The following is a 20896-nucleotide window of genomic DNA, read 5'->3' as shown; positions in this document are numbered from 1 at the left end:
AACAAACTTGTACAAAAAATCATTTCTTCCTTCAACAATTGATTTATGGAATTCGGTCCCTTCTATAATTAGAAATAACCCGTCTATTAACTCTTTAAAATCTTATCTAAATATTGACAAACCACTTCCTCGTTCCTACCTCAATTTTGGCAGTCGAAAACTACAAGTATTACATTCAAGATTGCGTCTACAATGTAGTAATCTGAATGAACATTTATTTAGAAGAAACCTTGTTGAAAGTCCATTTTGTAGCTGCGGATATATAGAAGATAATTTTCATTTTCTTTTTATGTGTCATAAATATTCTAACCTAAGACAACGTTATTTGTTCTCTTTACCATATGATTTAAGTGTTGAAAATTTACCGTGGGGTGACCCTGACCTTAATGTAATAGAAAATGAGGAAATCTTTCTTGCTGTCCAAAATTTCATTTTTTTACAGTAAGAAATTTGACTAAACATATTGTTTTGAGTAATATAATTATATTTGTCTGACAGTAACTGTCCCGTTTATTCTCTTTTCTTTGCAAATTGCACATAAGACTCCTAAAATATTGTTACGTAATACAATTTGTACATTAACCATGTATTCCACCAACTTATTCCTTTTTGTTATTTGTTTTTCCCTTTACACCAAAATTAACTAAACACTAAATTAATATAAGTGTATATTACGCCACCATATGTAATTGTTATACAAATAAATTTCTGGGAGAAGGATTAATATAAGCTTCAAGCTTGTTTCCTAATCCCAATGTGTTTCAATATGTATAATTATATGTTCATGTTATTCTGAAAATAAAATACTGTTTACAATATATAAATACATTTAATGTAATTACTTACACTTTAATCTATCTGAAATGCTGTGTACACCTTATCTACTTTCCTCAACTAACAATATAATTATAATAAGTAAGGACTATTACTTTGCAATACATTTAAAATAAAGAAGTAGGTATAAAGTCCTTTCGATTTGTCTAAATCCTCATATTGATAGGATAGTAATTGCAACATTTTGGGTATTTCAAAGGTTTTATTTAGTCAACTTCATCATAGAGCTATTTATCATTTGGCTTGTTGGCGATAAATAGATGGTTGTGTGTATTTTTTTTTTTTTTACCTATTTTGATTTGTTCACATTATTGTCGTCAAATTTGAAATAAGAATTAAAGAAGATATAAAATCGCTTAAAATTAAGAAAAATAGCCTCTGGTTCTCTTATTTGAGTAATTTTTGCATTCCAAAGTGTAGGAGTATGGGGAAAGTAATATAGATTTGCGATGATTTGTGAACATTTTTCAATACGTTTAGCCTTTCAGTACTCTGATTTTTTTCTGGATTGGTTAACATTGAGTGTATCAATCATCGTTTACCTGTTACCTAGACTGTCTAGTCCAAGCAAAGAAAATGTTTATGTATTTGTTCCGCCTTTCAACGGTGAACTGTATAGATATAGATTTACAAATCAGTTGCTCATCGGAAGTTTTAAATCATTTTAATAAGAACGAGTATTCTTCTACGCACATGGACTTTGCCGTGACGAATTCCCGACCTATGGTCTGCCATTTTATGTATCACAATGACTACAATACATACATGTCTATAGCACGGGAATTCCCTGTGCTCCTACATAGAGTCATTTTTTTGTATAAGACAAAAACGTGTGTTTTGTTAAGTATCATACACATACATCAGATTAATCGTTCCGGATTTATTAGAACTCCGATTATTGATTTAGAATTTACCAACATCACGTGATAGTTCAAAATGGCGACGTCTCCAAAAGAGCGTTTTGATGCGGCGGTGAAAGTTATCCATGGTTTGCCTAAAAATGGTTTGTTAATTGTTATGAGCATATATCAGTGTACACAACAATAGTTACTGTCAGCAATGAGCAATGCATATAGATGTACGATCTGCTGAAATCATTTAACTGGCAATTATGCACTTAAAATCTGTTGTAGTAACAGCTGTAAGTAAAAACTACAAACATGACAAAGTTCAGTTTGTATAGCATATTATCCAAAATCAGTGACATTGATAGAGTTAGTTTTATTAATACAATGTGATCCTGAAAAGCAAATATCAAAATGATTCTCTAATGAATGTATGACAGGAGCGTCGGCAGATTTTGCTTTATAGTAAAAATCTATGCTTGAGCATGAGAATGGTTTTATGAATACGGGCCCATATTTCACTACAAAACCAGAAAACTATGTAACCAGATTTGGCTATATAATCAGATTTGCTGGTGCTCAAGTATCTGTATAAACTGCCTTATATTTTTTTCGTAATTTATTTCTGATTTTAGTGTTTTAGAACACAGATAATCTGTAAACATATCACTTTTGTTACGTAAACTGTGTTCAGAAAACTTTGTATTCACTTCTATAAGCAGTGGTGTTTTAAAACTGCTTGGCAGCAGGAATGTCAAGACATTTCATCTTAAACTTTTGCCAGATCTAGATGTTTCACACCCATTGCAGGATTCACCCAGGTTTCAAAAATTCTGCAAAACTCTTCATGACAAAAAGTACATTAATGCATAGTCATTTGTCAATTTAATCATATATCCATCTTCATTTAGATCAAGGATGCTGATTACTAATTATGTCTATGTAAAGGTAAAGATACAAAAAGGATGATAGTGTACTGTTTTTTGTAGTTTTTTGAAATCAAAGAAAAAAAGAACTAAATAAGATGTTATGATTATAAGAATATTATTTTAACCACAACTGTAAATTTGCAGGTCCATTCCAGCCTTCCTATGAGATGATGTTGAATTTCTATGGATTCTACAAACAAGCAACGGAAGGGCCATGCAAGAAACAGAAACCATGGGCATGGGATGTGGTCGCCAAAAAGAAATGGTTCAAATGATTTAATTTATTTGCTTATTATCATAAAATACATATTCATTGTGCTGTAAAAAGGCTTAGTATCATTTATCTCAAATGCAATGTTTTCAATACTTTGCATTCAGATTGTACTTACTAATAGATTCAGTATGTGTATTTGTCATTTGTAGGTTATTAGAATTATTATCTTTCTTTCATGTGAGGGTCAGGAAAGGGGATCGCAACCAGAGGAGGAGGGGAGACTCTCAAAATGGCAAACAAGGCTTGCAAAATATTTGGCAAAATATAATCCCTTCCAATGGGTTGACATACAACTTCTCTAAATAAATACTTCTGTCTTAATCTGCTGACCTTACGCTCAAATAATGTTGTCATAACAATGCTGCATTGATGAGGTGATGTTATTAAATTTTTAACTTTATGCCAATGAATTGTTGACTTGATGTCATACAATTTTTTTTATGACATGGGATCCTCCTTTCCCCCCACTTAGAAATGTATAACACACATATATACTCAATCATGGGATATAGTGATTTTTGGGAGTCAGATATTTAAGTCATTAACTCAAGCCTTTCCTGTGGGACTCACTAAAATCTTGAAACTCTACTTTATCTCTTAGTTTTTGGGCTCATCAAAATTTTGGAATTATTGTTTTGGACTGACCTTCAAAAATCCTGCAAAAAATGCAGTGGTATATTGCTCTCCCACACTGATACACTGACTTTTACTATTGTGATGTCACAATTACATGACAACATTATGCTGTGACATTACAATCAAAAGTCTGTCCAAACATATTGCTTGCCTGCTCAATACAGTCTTGCAGTCGGCAACTGACTCCATTTCGTGAACAAAAGTTAATGTTTTTATGTATGGAACCTAGAAGTTATGACATATTTAGGTCGCATTTGCATGATCAAAGTGGTAGAAAAACATACAAAGGTATGTGGGATAATGGATATTCTACCCTACAGTAAGAATCAAAATAGTAGGAAGAGCACAACAGCTGAGGCCAGAAGTAAGAATGTTGGTTCTGAACCATGTGAAATTCTTAGTTCTGAACCCAAATTCTATGCACTTGGTTAAATATCCATATCTCACATAACTGCCTATGGTTGACTCTATTAAATCTCCATCAAAAGTTATGACAAGACAAAAAAATAATTCCAAGAAAGTGTGGACATATCTATCCAGATTTAGAAGAATATTTTGTCATTGACTGTTTCATGAATTCATTTCACTAAGCACAATTTATAGCACCAACATTTAGCTATAAATATTCAACCTGGTAAAGAATTTTAGCATTGTTTTCAGTTCATTATTTGTATTTCATGTGATCAGGGATGCTTGGACTAAGCTGGGAGACATGGATAGTGAGCAGGCCATGGTCAACTATGTAGAAGAGCTTAAGAAGGTGTGATGTATTGAACTTTTTACTGTTGTGTTGTGCAGTAGCTTTGTGCATGTACTCACATTTGGCTTAAGAATATATGCTGTTAAGGTACTTTAATGTGACATATATTCCTGATATATATACAAATTTCTAAAATTTCTTTCAACTTGTCAGGTTTTTATTTATCTATTTGAATGCACTCTTTGAGCTAGCAGTAATCTATTGTTAAAAATGAACCTAACTTATAAATTCAGGAAGTAAACAATTAGGGAAGTCTATAAGTTTTAAGAAGTTTTATGGCGATAAGTGAGGCATGTAACATCCACTTGGTAATATGAAAATGTGATGTTTTTGTGCATAATATATTACAACCTGTATTTATTGGAGATTGTGGAACAGTGGTTAACTGCTTTGGAGTTTTAGAACATTACAGCTGGAGGTGTATCAATGTTATCGTTGATCACTAAAGGCACATTATTTTAATTATCCTTTTTTGTACTATAGCATATATCCTTAAGACAACAAGATGATTTGGAATGATAATTTTTTTTATGTTTATTTTATTCACTTAAAAAACGCATTCCTGGAGAAAAAGAGTATTTGTTCAATAGATTTTATTCATATGAAAAATAATAATTTTCTACAAATCCATATGCCCTGTATTCTATATGGATACCCAGGTATATATCAGTTTTGATACTTTGGTACAGTACTTACAAAATACAAAACCAATAAGAATGCCTGTCAATTCTCTAGTGTATACAATACATCTCCATTTATTACACAATCTCAAATCACCAGATTCCTTTCCCTGTGTATATGATAGAACTCCATAAACCACACAATCCCAAATTTCTAGATTCCTTTCCCTGTGTATACAATAGAACTCCATAGACCACACAATCCCAAATCTCTAGATTCCTTTCCATGTGTACAATAGAACTCCATAGACCACACAATCCCAAATCTCTAGATTCCTTTACCTGTGTGTACAATAGAACTCCATAGACCACACAATCCCAAATCTCTAGATTCTTTTCCCAGTGAGTACAATAGAACTCTACAAACCACACAATCCCAAATCTCTAGATTCCTTTCCATGTGTACAATAGAACTCTACAAACCACACAATCCCAAATCTCTAGATTTCTTTCCATGTGTACAATAGAACTCTACAAACCACACAATCCTAAATCTCTAGGTTCCTTTCCATGTGTACAATAGAACTCTACAAACCACACAATCCCAAATCTCTAGATTCCTTTCCCTGTGTATATGATAGAACTCTACAAACCACACAATCCCAAATCTCTAGATTCCTTTCCATGTGTACAATAGAACTCTACAAACCACACAATCCCAAATCTCTAGGTTCCTTTCCATGTGTACAATAGAAATCTACAAACCACACAATCCCAAATCTCTAGATTCCTTTACATGTGTGTACAATAGAACTCCATAGACCACACAATCCCAAATCTCTAGATTCCTTTCCATGTATACAATAGAACTCTACAAACCACACAATCCCAAATCTCTAGGTTCCTTTCCATGTGTACAATAGAACTCTACAAACCACACAATCCCAAATCTCTAGATTCCTTTACCTGTGTGTACAATAGAACTCCATAGACCACACAATCCCAAATCTCTAGATTTCTTTCCATGTGTACAATAGAACTCTACAAACCACACAATCCCAAATCTCTAGATTTCTTTCCATGTGTACAATAGAACTCTACAAACCACACAATCCCAAATCTCTAGGTTCCTTTCCATGTGTACAATAGAACTCTACAAACCACACCATCCCAAATCTCTAGATTTCTTTCCATGTGTACAATAGAACTCTACAAACCACACAATCCCAAATCTCTAGATTTCTTTCCATGTGTACAATAGAACTCCATAGACCACACAATCCCAAATCTCTAGATTCCTTTACCTGTGTGTACAATAGAACTCCATAGACCACACAATCCCAAATCTCTAGATTTCTTTCCATGTGTACAATAGAACTCCATAGACCACACAATCCCAAATCTCTAGATTTCTTTCCATGTGTACAATAGAACTCTACAAACCACACAATCCCAAATCTCTAGATTCCTTTCCATGTGTACAATAGAACTCCATAGACCACACAATCCCAAATCTCTAGATTTCTTTCCATGTGTACAATAGAACTCTACAAACCACACAATCCCAAATCTCTAGATTCCTTTCCATGTGTACAATAGAACTCTACGAACCACACAATCCCAAATCTCTAGATTTCTTTCCATGTGTACAATAGAACTCTACAAACCACACAATCCCAAATCTCTAGGTTCCTTTCCATGTGTACAATAGAACTCTACAAACCACACAATCCCAAATCTCTAGGTTCCTTTCCCTGTGTATATGATAGAACTCCATAAACCACACAATCCCAAATCTCTAGATTTCTTTCCCTGTGTATATGATAGAACTCTACAAACCACACAATCCCAAATCTCTAGATTTCTTTCCCTGTGTATATGATAGAACTCTACAAACCACACAATCCCAAATCTCTAGATTTCTTTCCCTGTGTGTACAATAGAACTCTACAAACCACACAATCCCAAATCTCTAGATTCCTTTCCCTGTGTATATGATAGAACTCCATAAACCACACAATCCCAAATCTCTAGATTTCTTTCCCTGTGTATATGATAGAACTCCATAAACCACACAATCCCAAATCTCTAGATTCCTTTCCCTCGTTATACAATACATCTTCATAGCTTACACAAAGTTGTGATAAAGCTTTATCGATGGTTAATCTTAGAGTGAGACAGACATACAAATGTAGGGGTGTTTTACATCAAACAATGTCCGATGTCTTTCGAGACAGAAAAAAGAGTGAATGAAAATAAATATACAAATGGCCCCAGTTACCTCAGTAAAGAAATAAATAGACTTAAGTTTAAGCTTAGTAAAATATGTGTTGATGACAACTTCCGTAAAAAAAGTAATGTCCTGATCAAAACGTGCCCTTTAGGAAAACCAATGTAAACAAGGAGGAAAGGAATGCAATACTTTGTCTTGTTATGAATACAAATATGTAGGTACTGGTATGTTAAAAGTTGCATTGATTTAGGCCTAATCAGCACAATATATAAAATATAAAACTTCATATTAGTTATAATCTGTGTGATATGCCATTTCTAAAGCAGTACATCATTGTGGTAGAACTAGGCCAACTCTGTTCTTCTTTGATATCAGGTGTATCATTCCTGATGGAATATTGTTGCACACTTCATGCATAGTAGGACTTACATATAAAAACTATCCTTGATAGCCAATGTACAACTAAAAACAAGGTTGTTGTCACAGCTGCTGTTGGTAACTAGGTCCACGTCCTCACTGTGGCTTGAAAGAACAAGTGCTGGTGCGTTTTTGTTCTTGATGTGGGATGGACGTACTGTCATCTAGAGGTTGTGTCTTCAGATCCATGTTGTTGATGTTGCATGCAGAAGGTGTGGATCCAAACATATGTCGATAACACCATGAAGAATCTCATATAAAGTATAACCTACTGGGCCTGAATTTTCCACTCCTACATAGTGTGCCAGCCTGCTGGGCCTGGATTTTCCACTCCTACATAGTGTGCCAGCCGATCATCTTGAGTGTGGTTGTGACACTCTTGTACCTGCGACGGTTGTCCATAACATACCAGGCCACTTTTCGCTGGACCTGTTTCAGCTTACTGACGTTTGACTGAGTATGTGGACTCCAGATGACAGATCCATACTTGATGCTAAGGCAGAATAAGATGTTGTAGCAAGCAACATTACATCAACTGGGCAGGTCTTCAGTTTCCTCTGTAAGATAGTGTTGGTGGAAGAACCTTTCTTGCAGGCAGCACTGATGTATTTGTTCTCTGGCATAATACATGTATTTTAAAGTAAGGTCATTCATTTAGCAAGGTCAGTCCCTATACAACAACTTATTATTGCTTTTAACAAATATCAACACAAAGTCCAATACAGTTGTTTTATTTGAAAAGCTATAAAACTTATATAGAAAGTTTTTAGAATAAAACATGCTATAAATGTTACGTACATTTGAGAAAATGTCACTATAAATAGTGAACCCTCTCTGTTGTTGAAGTAAAATCCAGAGTATGAGGACACAACAATGCATATGCCTATATCTTTTAACCCTGTGGACAGAAACTCCTCAAAGTTTGTGAAAAAGATGCCTCAAAGATAAAGGGTCTCAAATATCCATGTTTTATTAATGTTTGAATTTTTTTTCATTACACCCCTTCTACCTAAAGATCAAGGGGTTAAGGTCCCAATGCTATTGGTAGTTATTTCTCTGATTAAAAATTTGTTTCTTACACAATTATTTAAGCATGCTTAGCTTAATCTTACTTTCTTCAGGTAGCCACACGGTGTTTTGTTTGTGAAATCTCAGAATATAAAAATGACTAAATCATTGAATGTACTTATTAGTTCAGTGTTGAATGAATTAATCACATGAGTTTAGATTTCAATATCTAAGTGGTAAAACGACCTATATATTGTTAAATTTTCTACTGTGCAACCATCTCCTTATGCTTAAGTTTGTTTGTATATTCATGTTTTCTCTAAACCTAAAAGTCTATCCACAAGGTATTTTAAACTCACTTTTTTGTTCTTGGTTGTTGATGCTTAATACCTTGCCAGTTTTTATTTTTCAGAGCTTTAAAATTGTAGGGTATTTATTTGCTGTAATCAAGCTTTTTATTTGTTGTTTGAGTGTTAAGTGTTCCAGATGGTTTGAAGTAAGTTAGGTCAGCAACTGTTCATCACAGTACAGTTTCTGCATCTAACGTACTTGGGAGTCTGTGAATTTCTGATGTTTGAACCTATCAATTGATCAACCACAAATCTTTAGTTCTGCCATAAGGAAGTATGTGGTTGTAGATATGTATATAAAGAGAGGACAGTCTGTTGAAGAGTACCAGGTGTGTAACTGTCTTGTACCTGTGGAATCGGTCTGATTTGTATGTGCTTCTTGTATTGACCTATTATAACCTCATCATACATTTACATTATGTAAATGTGTACACTCCTTGGTTGTTGTGAGGACATAGGTCAACAAAACATCTGTGGTGATAATGAAAGTGATCTGTGTTCATTAGAAATGAATATGCTACAGTGTAATGGATAAAATCAAATCTGGATTGAAATTTCTATTTTTCTAAGTTTAATATTGACCTGTAGCATCTGATCATACTACATAAATCAGGAATCAAGAAACCACTGAATTAGCCTGCAAGAGAGCTTTCTCCTCTTATCATGACTTACCACTGAAATAGCCTGCAGAGAGCTTTCTTCTCTTATGAAAACTTACCACTGAAATAGCCTGCAGAGAGCTTTCTCCTCTTATCATGATAACTTACCACTGAAATAGCCTGCAGAGAGCTTTCTACTCTTATCATGATAACTTACCACTGAATTAGCCTGCAGAGAGCTTTCTCCTCTTATCATGATAACTTACCAAATGGTTATCCTTTTCTATATAGCATTAAATCATTTTTTGTGTAATGGTATTGGCCAAAGGGAATGAAAAATTGGTAACTGGAAAATATTTTTCTTGTAAATTCATTTTAAACTTGTCCACTATCAAACAAACAAATCAGAATTATACCTGTCAAAATGACAACATGAATATCTATTGATATTTGATAGAAATACTGCAGCTTGATATGGGTGTATGTATTACTAAGTTTTACTAATACTGATATTTTAAATATTACATTTCACCTAATACTATCTTTAATGTTACCTTTCAGAGTATCAAAATTTGCACAGAAAAATTGCGTCAAATGAATGAGAATGGAGATAAAGGGGTAGGGACTTCTTCATATCTTTTACACAAGTTTCCTCTATATATTTTATAAAACCTTAGTTTCATATCAAGGTTTTCAAGAAGACTAATATTGTGAGATTTTATGTGCAATCTTCATCTTCATCCAAACGACTGGGTAGAATTCAACTTCACGGTGATGGTAATGCATGCTTACCCTGTTGAGGACAAAAGTTAAATGATTATCAAATATATACATTGTCATTCCTTTGGCTTAGCCTTCCAGAGTACTCCATATATTTCACTAGTAAAGATTCCAGCAACACTTTCAAATTTTCATGTATGTTAGTGATGCAAGCAAGGCTCTCAGACAGTTGACTTCTTGTTTAAATCAAGAAGTTTGTCAAATTTTAAAATTTTTTATCTGTTTACATTTTAAGACGAATTTTAAAATTTTTTATCTGTTTACATTTTAAGACGAAGTAATTGGAATGTTGATATTACTGTTTACTGAATATCATGAGTATTGATTGATGGATTGAGATAATTGTCTGTCTTAGTATCAGTTTTAAAGAGGAAAGGCTGATTCTCCTTGACCACTTAAAATAGAAACTAAACCTTATTTAGATACAAATAATCAGACAATGTCTGTTTTAGCAGTCAATGTATACGTTATTTAAATTTCAAACTTCTGAACCAGTTAGTAATCAGTGATTGTTCTCTGTTACCTTCATTAGAAAATGACCAGCAATGTTTATCTGTATCAATACAAATCAATTAGACATAGCCAGAAAATTAACGGAATCATTCAGGAACACTATAAACATGTTAAAGGGTATCTGTCTTAGGATTATTCAAAATGTCCAACAATTTAAATGTTGCAAAAAATCATAAAATCCATTCAAAGATAAAATGGTTATCTAAAACAATTCAGAGGACGTTTTGTGTATCCTTTCCATGGCAAAACAACAACCCTGAAATTCCAGAGTATGCATAAAATATTAAAGTTAACCTTTTTGGTTTAATGTGTATACCTTCTATTCAAAACGCATCAGATTTTTAGGTCACTTTAGACTAAATCTCATGGGGACATATTGCGGTCACCTCTGGTGTCGTGTGTCTGTTAACAATTTTAACATTTTTGACGTCTTCTCAATAAACCCTGAACTGATTTCAATGAAATTAAGCAGAAACCTTCCCTAGCCTGAGATGAACTAAAATATTGAATTATATGGTCCCCACCCCTCAGGGGCCTGAGAGACGGAGATGAAATATGCAATCCATTGAAGCAAAGGGTGGTGTAAAAGAAGTCATCAGAATACATGGTAGATCATTTCTAAATAAGGGCATTCCATGTGGTCCATAAACTCTCATGAACTTGGTCCACCCTACTGACCAAAGTGTTATCAAATTGACCTTTCATTCACATCTTTTTCTTTTATCATTTATACATTAAAGTCATCAAAGTTACAAAGTTAGCTGTTCAGGTGTGTTGCTGGTCATTTTCTTGATAAAGGTTTCAAACAAAAGTCATTTAAGCTAAACATGGATTTTGTTTCCTACTGTAAAAAAACTATAAAATTTCAGCACATTATCAAATTTTGGAAATAAGGATTTTGTATACCCACACTAATTGCCATAACCAACATACAAATTACTGCAGTTCAGTCATACTTTAAAGTGATAATTTATTCAAGGTATTCTCATACATTTCCATCTTAACCATTTTTTAGCCCTACTCATACTGATTTTTCTTCATAGATAGTGGAAACCATGCCCCAGGACCAGGTGGTGAGGGATTTCATGGTCAAACTAGAAGATTTCTATGAAGTTGTTGATGAGAAGATGCCTACATCAAAAGATGTGGCACTGGAAGGTATGTTATCTTTTAATGGGGTTTTTATGTAGTGACACTTGAAGGTATGTTATCTTTTAATGGGGTTTTTATGTAGTGACACTTGAAGGTATGTTATCTTTTAATGGGGTTTATAGGTAGTGACCTAAGAATGTATGACACCTTTAACGGAGTTTTTAAGAATCAATCCTGGTAGGTATGAAACTGTTAACAGGGTTTGCAGGATTTTACCTTGGAAGGTATGACGCTGTTAGCAGGGTTTGTAGGTGGTGACACTGGAAGGTATGACACCATTAGCGGGGTTTGTTGGTGGTGAGACTGGAAGGTATGACACCATTAGCGGGGTTTGTAGGTGGTGACACTGGAAGGTATGACACCATTAGCAGGGTTTGTAGGTACTGACACTGGAAGGTATGACACCATTAGCGGGGTTTGTAGGTGGTGACACCGGAAGGTATGACACCATTAGCAGGGTTTGCAGGTACTGACACTGGAAGGTATGACACCATTAGCGGGGTTTGTAGGCAGTGACACTGTTAACAGGGTTTGTAGGTAGTGACGTTTGGAAGGTATGACACCATTAACAGGGTTTGTGTACCACTCTCTCTCTCTTTCCATCTGGTGCTTTCACCACCTATAAACTGTCGTTGTATTGATAGACAGATTACGGGGACTTCAGAATGAAACAAAAGTAGTATTTATACAAAGCTTCTCTGATCATCCTTTTCTTCATAAGAAAACTAATAAAGGCTACATTTTAGTGAAAATCTGTCTCCAAATGTCTTGTGTCCTTGTATGTATTATCTTGTAACACACCTCTAAGTTGACGGTTTGTTCCTTACCAACAGGTGGTCATGAGGATATTGATCTTGATCACTCTATGCGTGTTGATATAGCGCATCAACTGGAGGAGGAAGGCCTGGAGCAGGAGAGTCCTGAAGACCAAAGAGACGATGAACTGGAAGAAAGCCTAAGGAGAAGTGAGGCTCTCACTGACCAGTTCCAGCAATTCGCAGATGGTATATAGAACCATATTTGATGTATTTATGATAAATTAGTTTCTTGGAAAACAAAATGCCAAAGAAAGTCAACCTACATCATCTTAATAGTAGAGAGTTTACCTTTATATGTTGTTATTGTAGTATCATCACCACTACTGACCACTGGTGTGGAGGATGTGATGACCAACAGTGAGAGTGAAGAGGAATTCTGCGATACTTCTGACCATCCATCACAGGTATTTTCAACATCAGAGCAAACTACGTCATGTTTTTTGTTTGTTTTTGTTCTTTTTTGAAATAGATGAATTAAAAATTAAAAATGCTTGATTCATGTATGCTGGAAAAGAAACATCACTTCTAAATGTGTTTTAATCCCCTCTGACATACCTTGAAAGTGAATAAAGGCAATTGATTTGAACTCACTTCATTGTTTAAATGCTAGTCCTTTTACTATTACATGATAAGCTTCAGGCCAATATCATTGCTTTCAACCTGAAATTTAAAGTAGTATAAGCTGTCTGGACATCTAAACATATTTTATCTTTGTGACTTTTATTGTGCAATGAAAGCCATGGTTATTATTGGACAGAATTTATTAATTGTGAGTTCTCTCCCTTTAGGACTCAGATTCACCACCTCGTGAAGTAGAGGATGTGATGGCCAGTCAAACAGCCTCTGGTCAGGTGTCCACCCCAATAAAACCAAACAAGGCTGGTAACCACGTCCATTTCAACAACAGTATGACAGTTCATTCTGGAAACAAAATCACCCAGCAGGTCATGTCCCCAATATCCAAATCAAATCTCAATACCAATGAGCAATTGAACATTCCATCTTCTTTTCCATTCCATGCTGTAAATGGCAACACAAGACACTTATCTGACAGTATGTTGACGCATGGTGCTTCACCTGATTCACAAAATGTGTCCTTAGAGAGTGTACAAGATATCAGTTCCCTGGACAGGTCAGTAAGTTCATTGGATAATTCACTACCTGGACATTCAGAAACACTTGGTGCACACGGAGGAAGAAATGACCAGGGGAGACCATTCACCAGGAATCAGCCAACTAGAACAGGGACCCGGACAGGTAAATAAAGTAGACATCAGCAAAGAGAGTGTTTAAAATACTATATAAAAACACTGCACTAAGATAAAAGGTTATTTAGGAAAATTTAGTGGTAAGGTTTGAAAAGATAAATAATGACAAAACTTTCCTCAGTCCATTCCAAGATTGTGAAAAAGCTGTTGTAAAATACAGTATTTCATGTGACAGCAGATCACTAATCCAGTAGTATATATACTATTAATGTTATATTGAATCATTATGTGAGGTAAAATTTTTACTTCATCTGTGTTTTATTACGTAATTGACTTTGTTATGCGGCTTGCAAGAGGTATCAAAATACAAATGGAACATTTTTTCTTATTGTAGTTCACTGAAGGGAAGATAAAACGGACTGCAATGCTGAAGTAAATTATGTATGATAAGACTTAATACTCTATAGTCCAGAAGTTACCATCATTTGATTTTATGTATGTATACTCAAATTGTATAAATATATACAATAGTATTAAGTAGAGAATTATTTGTTATTCTGTATTTGCTTCAGAAGTAAGCATTCTCTTCCATTTTGTGCACAGGTTTGTTCACTGGTCAGGGTGGAGCTATTCCCACAACATCCAGCAGTGGTAGGGGTGACCAGAATGAATCCAGGCCACAGTCTATGGGTAATGACCAGCTGGCACTGACATTGACTCGATTACAACAGGACATGAACCGAGTACTTGCCCGTCTGGACACAGTGGAGTCTAAAGTGCTTCAAAACAGATCACAGGTATTTATGTTATATAGGTATGGTGGGTACAGATCACAGGTATTTATGTTATATAGGTATGGTGGGGTACAGATCACAGGTATTTATGTTATATAGGTATGGTGGGGTACAGATCACAGGTATTTATGTTATATAGGTATGGTGGGGTACAGATCACAGGTATTTATGTTATATAGATATGGTGGAGTACAGATCACAGGTATTTATGTTATATAGGTATGGTGGGGTACAGATCACAGGTATTTATGTAATATAGGTATGGTGGGTAACAGATCACAGGTATTTATGTTATATAGGTATGGTGGGGTACAGATCACAGGTATTTATGTTACATAGATATGGTGGGGTACAGATCACAGGTATTTATGTTATATAGGTATGATGGGTACAGATCACAGGTATTTATGTTATATAGATATGGTGGGGTACAGATCACAGGTATTTATGTTATATAGGTATGTTGGGGTACAGATCACAGGTATTTATGTTATATAGGTATGGTGGGGTACAGATCACAGGTATTTATGTTATATAGGTATGGTGGGGTACAGATCACAGGTATTTATGTTATATAGGTATGTTGGGGTACAGATCACAGGTATTTATGTTATATAGGTATGGTGGGTACAGATCACAGGTATTTATGTTATATAGGTATGGTGGGTACAGATCACAGGTATTTATGTTATATAGGTATGGTGGGGTACAGATCACAGGTATTTATGTTATATAGGTATGGTGGGGTACAGATCACATTATTTATGTTATATAGGTATGGTGGGGTACAGATCACAGGTATTTATGTTATATAGGTATGTTGGGGTACAGATCACAGGTATTTATGTTATATAGGTATGGTGGGGTACAGATCACAGGTATTTATGTTATATAGGTATGGTGGGGTACAGATCACAGGTATTTATGTTATATAGGTATGGTGGGGTACAGATCACAGGTATTTATGTTATATAGGTATGTTGGGGTACAGATCACAGGTATTTATGTTATATAGGTATGGTGGGGTACAGATCACAGGTATTTATGTTATATAGGTATGGTGGGGTACAGATCACAGGTATTTATGTTATATAGGTATGGTGGGGTACAGATCACAGGTATTTATGTTATATAGGTATGGTGGGGTATGGTACAGATCACAGGTATTTATGTTATATAGGTATGGTGGGGTACAGATCACAGGTATTTATGTTATATAGGTATGGTGGGGTACAGATCACAGGTATTTATGTTATATAGGTATGGTGGGGTACAGATCACAGGTATTTATGTTATATAGGTATGGTGGGGTACAGATCACAGGTATTTATGTTATATAGGTATGGTGGGGTACAGATCACAGGTATTTATGTTATATAGGTATGGTGGGTACAGATCACAGGTATTTATGTTATATAGGTGTGGTGGGTACAGATCACAGGCATTTGTTATATAGGTATGGTGGGGTACAGATCACAGGTATTTATGTTATATAGGTATGGTGGGTACAGATCACAGGTATTTATGTTATATAGGTATGGTGGGGTACAGATCACAGGTATTTATGTTAGATAGGTGTGGTGGGTACAGAACGTCTATAGGGGTGATTGGCTCTTGTTCAGGTCCACCTTTTAATAATAGAAATATGAGAGTTAGAGCCAGTGAGTGATGTGTTTGTCACTAAAAAAAAAAAATAAATAAGAAAAGATCTTTTTAGGACAATCTGTTGTCTGTCTGAAAAAAGGGTGGATCCTGTTCAAATACAAATGTACAATTTAAATTCTTTTCAAATTCAGTGTATAAAATTGTAGCAGATTAGAATTAAATCTTGATTATTTCTTGATTGTAACTAACATTGCTGTTATTTAATGATGTAGCAGGTATGATTACTGTGCAACGTGTTATATTTGCTTCATGTTCATTTAGCCCTCTCAGGATTATATTAAAGTGATATGTAAGATAAATGTAGCAAATTTTAACCCTCATCTTAAAACCACCTGCCTTGTTCATGGAGAAAAGGGGTGAATATTTAACATTGATATGCGGATAGATGTCTAATACTAATGTACCAAGTCTAAACCTTTAGTCCATGCAAATGTTACTGTATAAAGATTTAAAGCTTGATTGTTTTCAGGGTGACCAGAAAACACCAAGATCCATATGGGTAAGTATTCACACACATTTCATATATTATAAGGCTCCCACCAGGAACTGATAGGAGAATGGGGATGGGTCCTCCTTTGTGACCATCTGTCCATCCTTCTGCTACCTTGTCCAGGCTCTCTGTCCTTCACTTCATGTCACTGGAACATTATATTTAATCAAACATGAACCACTCTCACCTATCTAGTGTGTCTTACTAAGGACTTACAACGGGGTAACGGCTTGGGTGTTTCTTATTACAGGAGTCATAATAATATGACTGTGTGACTGACTCATAGAAGGGGAGTGTATGTTACAGCAGAGTGCTTATTGGTGGAGTGTGCCTCACAAGAACTGAAATAGAAATGTTTGGGATTTTTAAGAAACATGTGTCTACCATTGTATAAGATGGTAAAACACTACCTTTGTGGTGATTGTTTTTTTAATATGAATGATAACCAGTTACAGAGAATCTTAATTTTATGTGGTAGAGACAATTTTTCTTGCACAAATTAAATGTTTTCTCTTTGTAGAACTCACAGTGGTGGCCGTTTCCTTCATTGACTGGGAGGACTTTTTTCTTTGTGTTTGTTTGGCCTTTTATTGTGCATTGGTTGTTGACAAGGATGTTCAGGAGAAGAAGGTAAAGTTTTAAAGCCAGGCTGATGTCAAAGTTTTAGATTTAGTTACTTAAGGAAGAAATTAATTGAATCCAGAATGAATATGTATGACAAGGTCTTAAGTCTGCAGTGGTAAAATGGTTAAAAGGTATAAATATTCAGGATATAGACAGCAGGAATTTAGAATACAATTTTGGAAGGATATTTGTGTGTATTTAATTTTTAGCTCACCTCTCAGAAGATGCCCCTCAGTATCAGCATTGGTTTTTTAATGATTAGATTTCGGCAAAAGTCTTAAAAGATATTCGTATATTTATTATATGCCAGTGCACTGATGTTTGGTACATGTTTCATTGTTCTTAGATATTTAATTATTTTTTCCTTGAGTTAGACAAAACAATTACTTAGAAGGGGGAAACCTTATTGATAGGTTTTGGAGTAAATTTTTTTGTCAAATAAAATGTTATGATTCCTGGTCTGTTTCATTTGTTATTAACAAATATTTTAGGAGGTGAGCTAATCTGTTCTATAACTGCTATTGTATGATCCCTTTATGACTCTCTTGTTATACTCATTTTCAGGCAAAACCGATAAGTGTCGTGTTACAGAATGAAAACCCGTATATTGTGCCAAATTCTCCATCACCAATTAATGAGGTATGAACACAGAACAGTTGGTGCATGACATCTGGAATACAGTTTGATGGATCACAACAGACTTTATTTAAGGATAATACTGAAGCACTTAACAGGGGTATTGCTTTGTACTACAAGCAACCCCACAGCAATTATGCTGATTCCATAATTTCATTTTCAGCTGATGAATAATTATAGTTGATTATCTCTCTTTCAATTGTTAGTATAAGTCCCACGCTCAGAAATGATTGAAGTGAGTTTTTTTCAGAATTGATTACTTAAAATATGACATTTTAGTACACAATCATGTTATCATGAGAGGGTTAATGAATGAAGGGAGATAACTTGTGTTTTATAGGATACACTCCAGTTGATGGTTCTGTCACCAATCCTGTTGAAGTAATAACACAAGACATAATCAGAGCATTCATACACAATATATTAAATCACATTCTGATATCAAGACAATGATCACTTTACAGATATATAAAGAATTGAAGTACTAATTTTATAATCAACTTTTATTGTCAGTAGAGAACTGGAATTTGTTGTGATAATAGAACTTGTTGGTTGTTCTGTACCAGATTTGGAGGTAATAACTGCATCTTTTTTCTGATATGTTTAACTAAATAATGTATTAAGAGAAAATGATGATGTTAAGGTGTTTTTAATTAGTTGTTTTGAACTATTAACCCTGATTTATTGTATGTGTTTTGTGTCTTGTAGACAATCATTTCAGTGATTCTGCTTACCTATCAATATTTGTATATGTGCTGCCTCATTGCCATGAACAATTTAAGCAGATAAATTATATTCAAATCTGTCAGATTTAGAATCAAAAGGATATTTGTAGAGCATCAATGCTTCATTATTGATGATGAAATTTTCTAACGGTTTCTCTGTGATTTACTTGACTTTTGTACAAGCTTGATTTTGAAATATTTATAAAACATATGATTTGAAAAACTCCTGGCTTATCTGGAACTTAATTTTTGCTACATGAAGTTAAATATAATTACTATTGTCCTGTAAAGTATTACATGTCCTTCACTGATATTGTTAACCAGAGAAAGCATTTACATTGTGTCTAGTAAAGCTTTATCAATTGAAATATTCTCACCTGGCCTGTACTTGGATGGTTGCATGTTTTTTCATTTCCATGGCTCTTCCTGTCCCTCAACATTGTCCCTCCAATGAATATAAGTGTTCTCTCCTGCTCCATTTTCTATTGGTTGGTAAGTTGTAGGTTTTTGTCTTGGTGTTTTGTCCTTTTGCTCAGCATTGTTTCACCAATAGACATCAACGTTCTCTCCTGTTTCATTCCATTCCAGTCCTTATAAGTACAAGTGGACATTTGAGATTGGTATTGTTAATATCTGTGATATGTGATGTATGTATATAAATTGGTTTTAGTTTCTATTGGGCTGTCTTCTCTAGATTACATGATTTTTGCACAATGTTTACCGATTATGTACTTCATTTGGGGTTAGGTGTTGTTTTATAAACCTGCAAAAAACCATTGACCAAGATGTTGGGTAAAATTACTTCATAGGTCTATATCATCATAATTATATTCACTGGAAAAAGGTAAATATCATGAAGAATTAAGATGGAACATGAGGAAACATACTGTATTTGATAAAGTACAATGTGTCTTGATGTTACATTTGATGTGATGTCTTCTTAAAGAGGATATTAACCGTCCAGTGCTAAATATAAAAAATATCAAGTTATATACAGAAAGGTTAACTCAAGTTATATACAGAAAGGTTAACTCAAGTTATATACAGAAAGGTTAACTCAAGTTATATACAGAAAGGTTAACTCAGGTCTCTTAGTGTCCTGTAGAGAAAGTAAACCATATCTGATCTCTATATTTACATATGTGAGGAGAATCCGTCAGAAGTAACAATCGGGGTAGAACATACCTATGTAGGGGTACAAAGGGGGTAGAACATACTTATGTAGGGGTACAATGGGGGTAGAACATACTTATGTAGGGGTCAGTAAAGTGATGTTTTTAAGTAACAATGGAGGTAGGATATATATGTAGGGGTAAGTGAAGTGATGTTTTTAAGTAGCAATTGGGATAGGACATACTTATGTAGGGATAAGTGTGGTAGTGTTTTAAAGTAAAAATGGGGTAGGACATTTATATGTAGGGGTAAGCAGAGTGGTGTTTTTAAGTAACAATGGGGGTAGGACATATATATGTAGGGGTAAGCAGAGTGGTGTTTTTAAGTAACAATGGGGGTAGGACATTTATATGTAGGGGTAAGCAGAGTGGTGTTTTTAAGTAACAATGGGGGTAGGACATATATATGTAGGGGTAAGCAGAGTGGTGTTTTTAAGTAACAATGGGGGTAGGACATTTATATGTAGGGGTAAGCAGAGTGGTGTTTTTAAGTAACAATGGGGGTAGGACATATATATGTAGGGGTAAGCAGAGTGGTGTTTTTAAGTAACAATGGGGGTAGGACATATATATGTAGGGTACGTAAAGTGATGTTTTTAAGGAAATACTAGGTGATATCTCACACATTGTAAGACAGATTTGAAACAATGATCCCTATAAAGGTAGTTGTGCCAGTTTCGTTTTATGACAGATTGGAATAGCATTTGACAGGTGAATGAGAGGTACGATTTCGGATTTTTAGAGGTAACCAATTTTTATTGCTATTTCTTTAGAACAATTGATCAAAATTTGATCAATTTTGAGACTAATCAAT

The 20896-nt window shown here is 34.6% G+C and overlaps 1 protein-coding gene across 2 annotated transcripts; it reads left to right on the top strand.

Moving 5' to 3' along the window:
- Positions 1-1770: 1770 nt before the first annotated feature.
- On the top strand, positions 1771-19791 carry LOC132548220 (acyl-CoA-binding domain-containing protein 5-like). 2 transcript variants are annotated; one of them, XM_060212041.1, is made up of 12 exons: positions 1771-1837; positions 2753-2873; positions 4206-4278; positions 10067-10123; positions 11842-11956; positions 12784-12954; positions 13078-13172; positions 13557-14025; positions 14580-14773; positions 16905-16934; positions 17446-17555; positions 18114-19791. In XM_060212041.1, exons 1-12 carry the CDS (start codon positions 1771-1773, stop codon positions 18124-18126), a joined length of 1515 nt encoding a protein of 504 aa, XP_060068024.1. In that variant the 3' UTR covers positions 18127-19791. The 2 variants fall into 2 exon arrangements, with proteins under 2 accessions (XP_060068024.1, XP_060068025.1); XM_060212042.1 differs by lacking the exon at positions 10067-10123.
- The last annotated feature ends 1105 nt before the right edge of the window (positions 19792-20896 follow it).

This window comes from Ylistrum balloti, unplaced genomic scaffold (assembly GCF_031769215.1).
Source record: "Ylistrum balloti isolate Yb309-2 unplaced genomic scaffold, AGI_CSIRO_Ybal_v1 Utg370006, whole genome shotgun sequence".
Lineage (NCBI taxonomy): Eukaryota > Metazoa > Mollusca > Bivalvia > Pectinida > Pectinidae > Ylistrum > Ylistrum balloti.
This window is presented reverse-complemented; position numbering and strand designations above follow the sequence as displayed.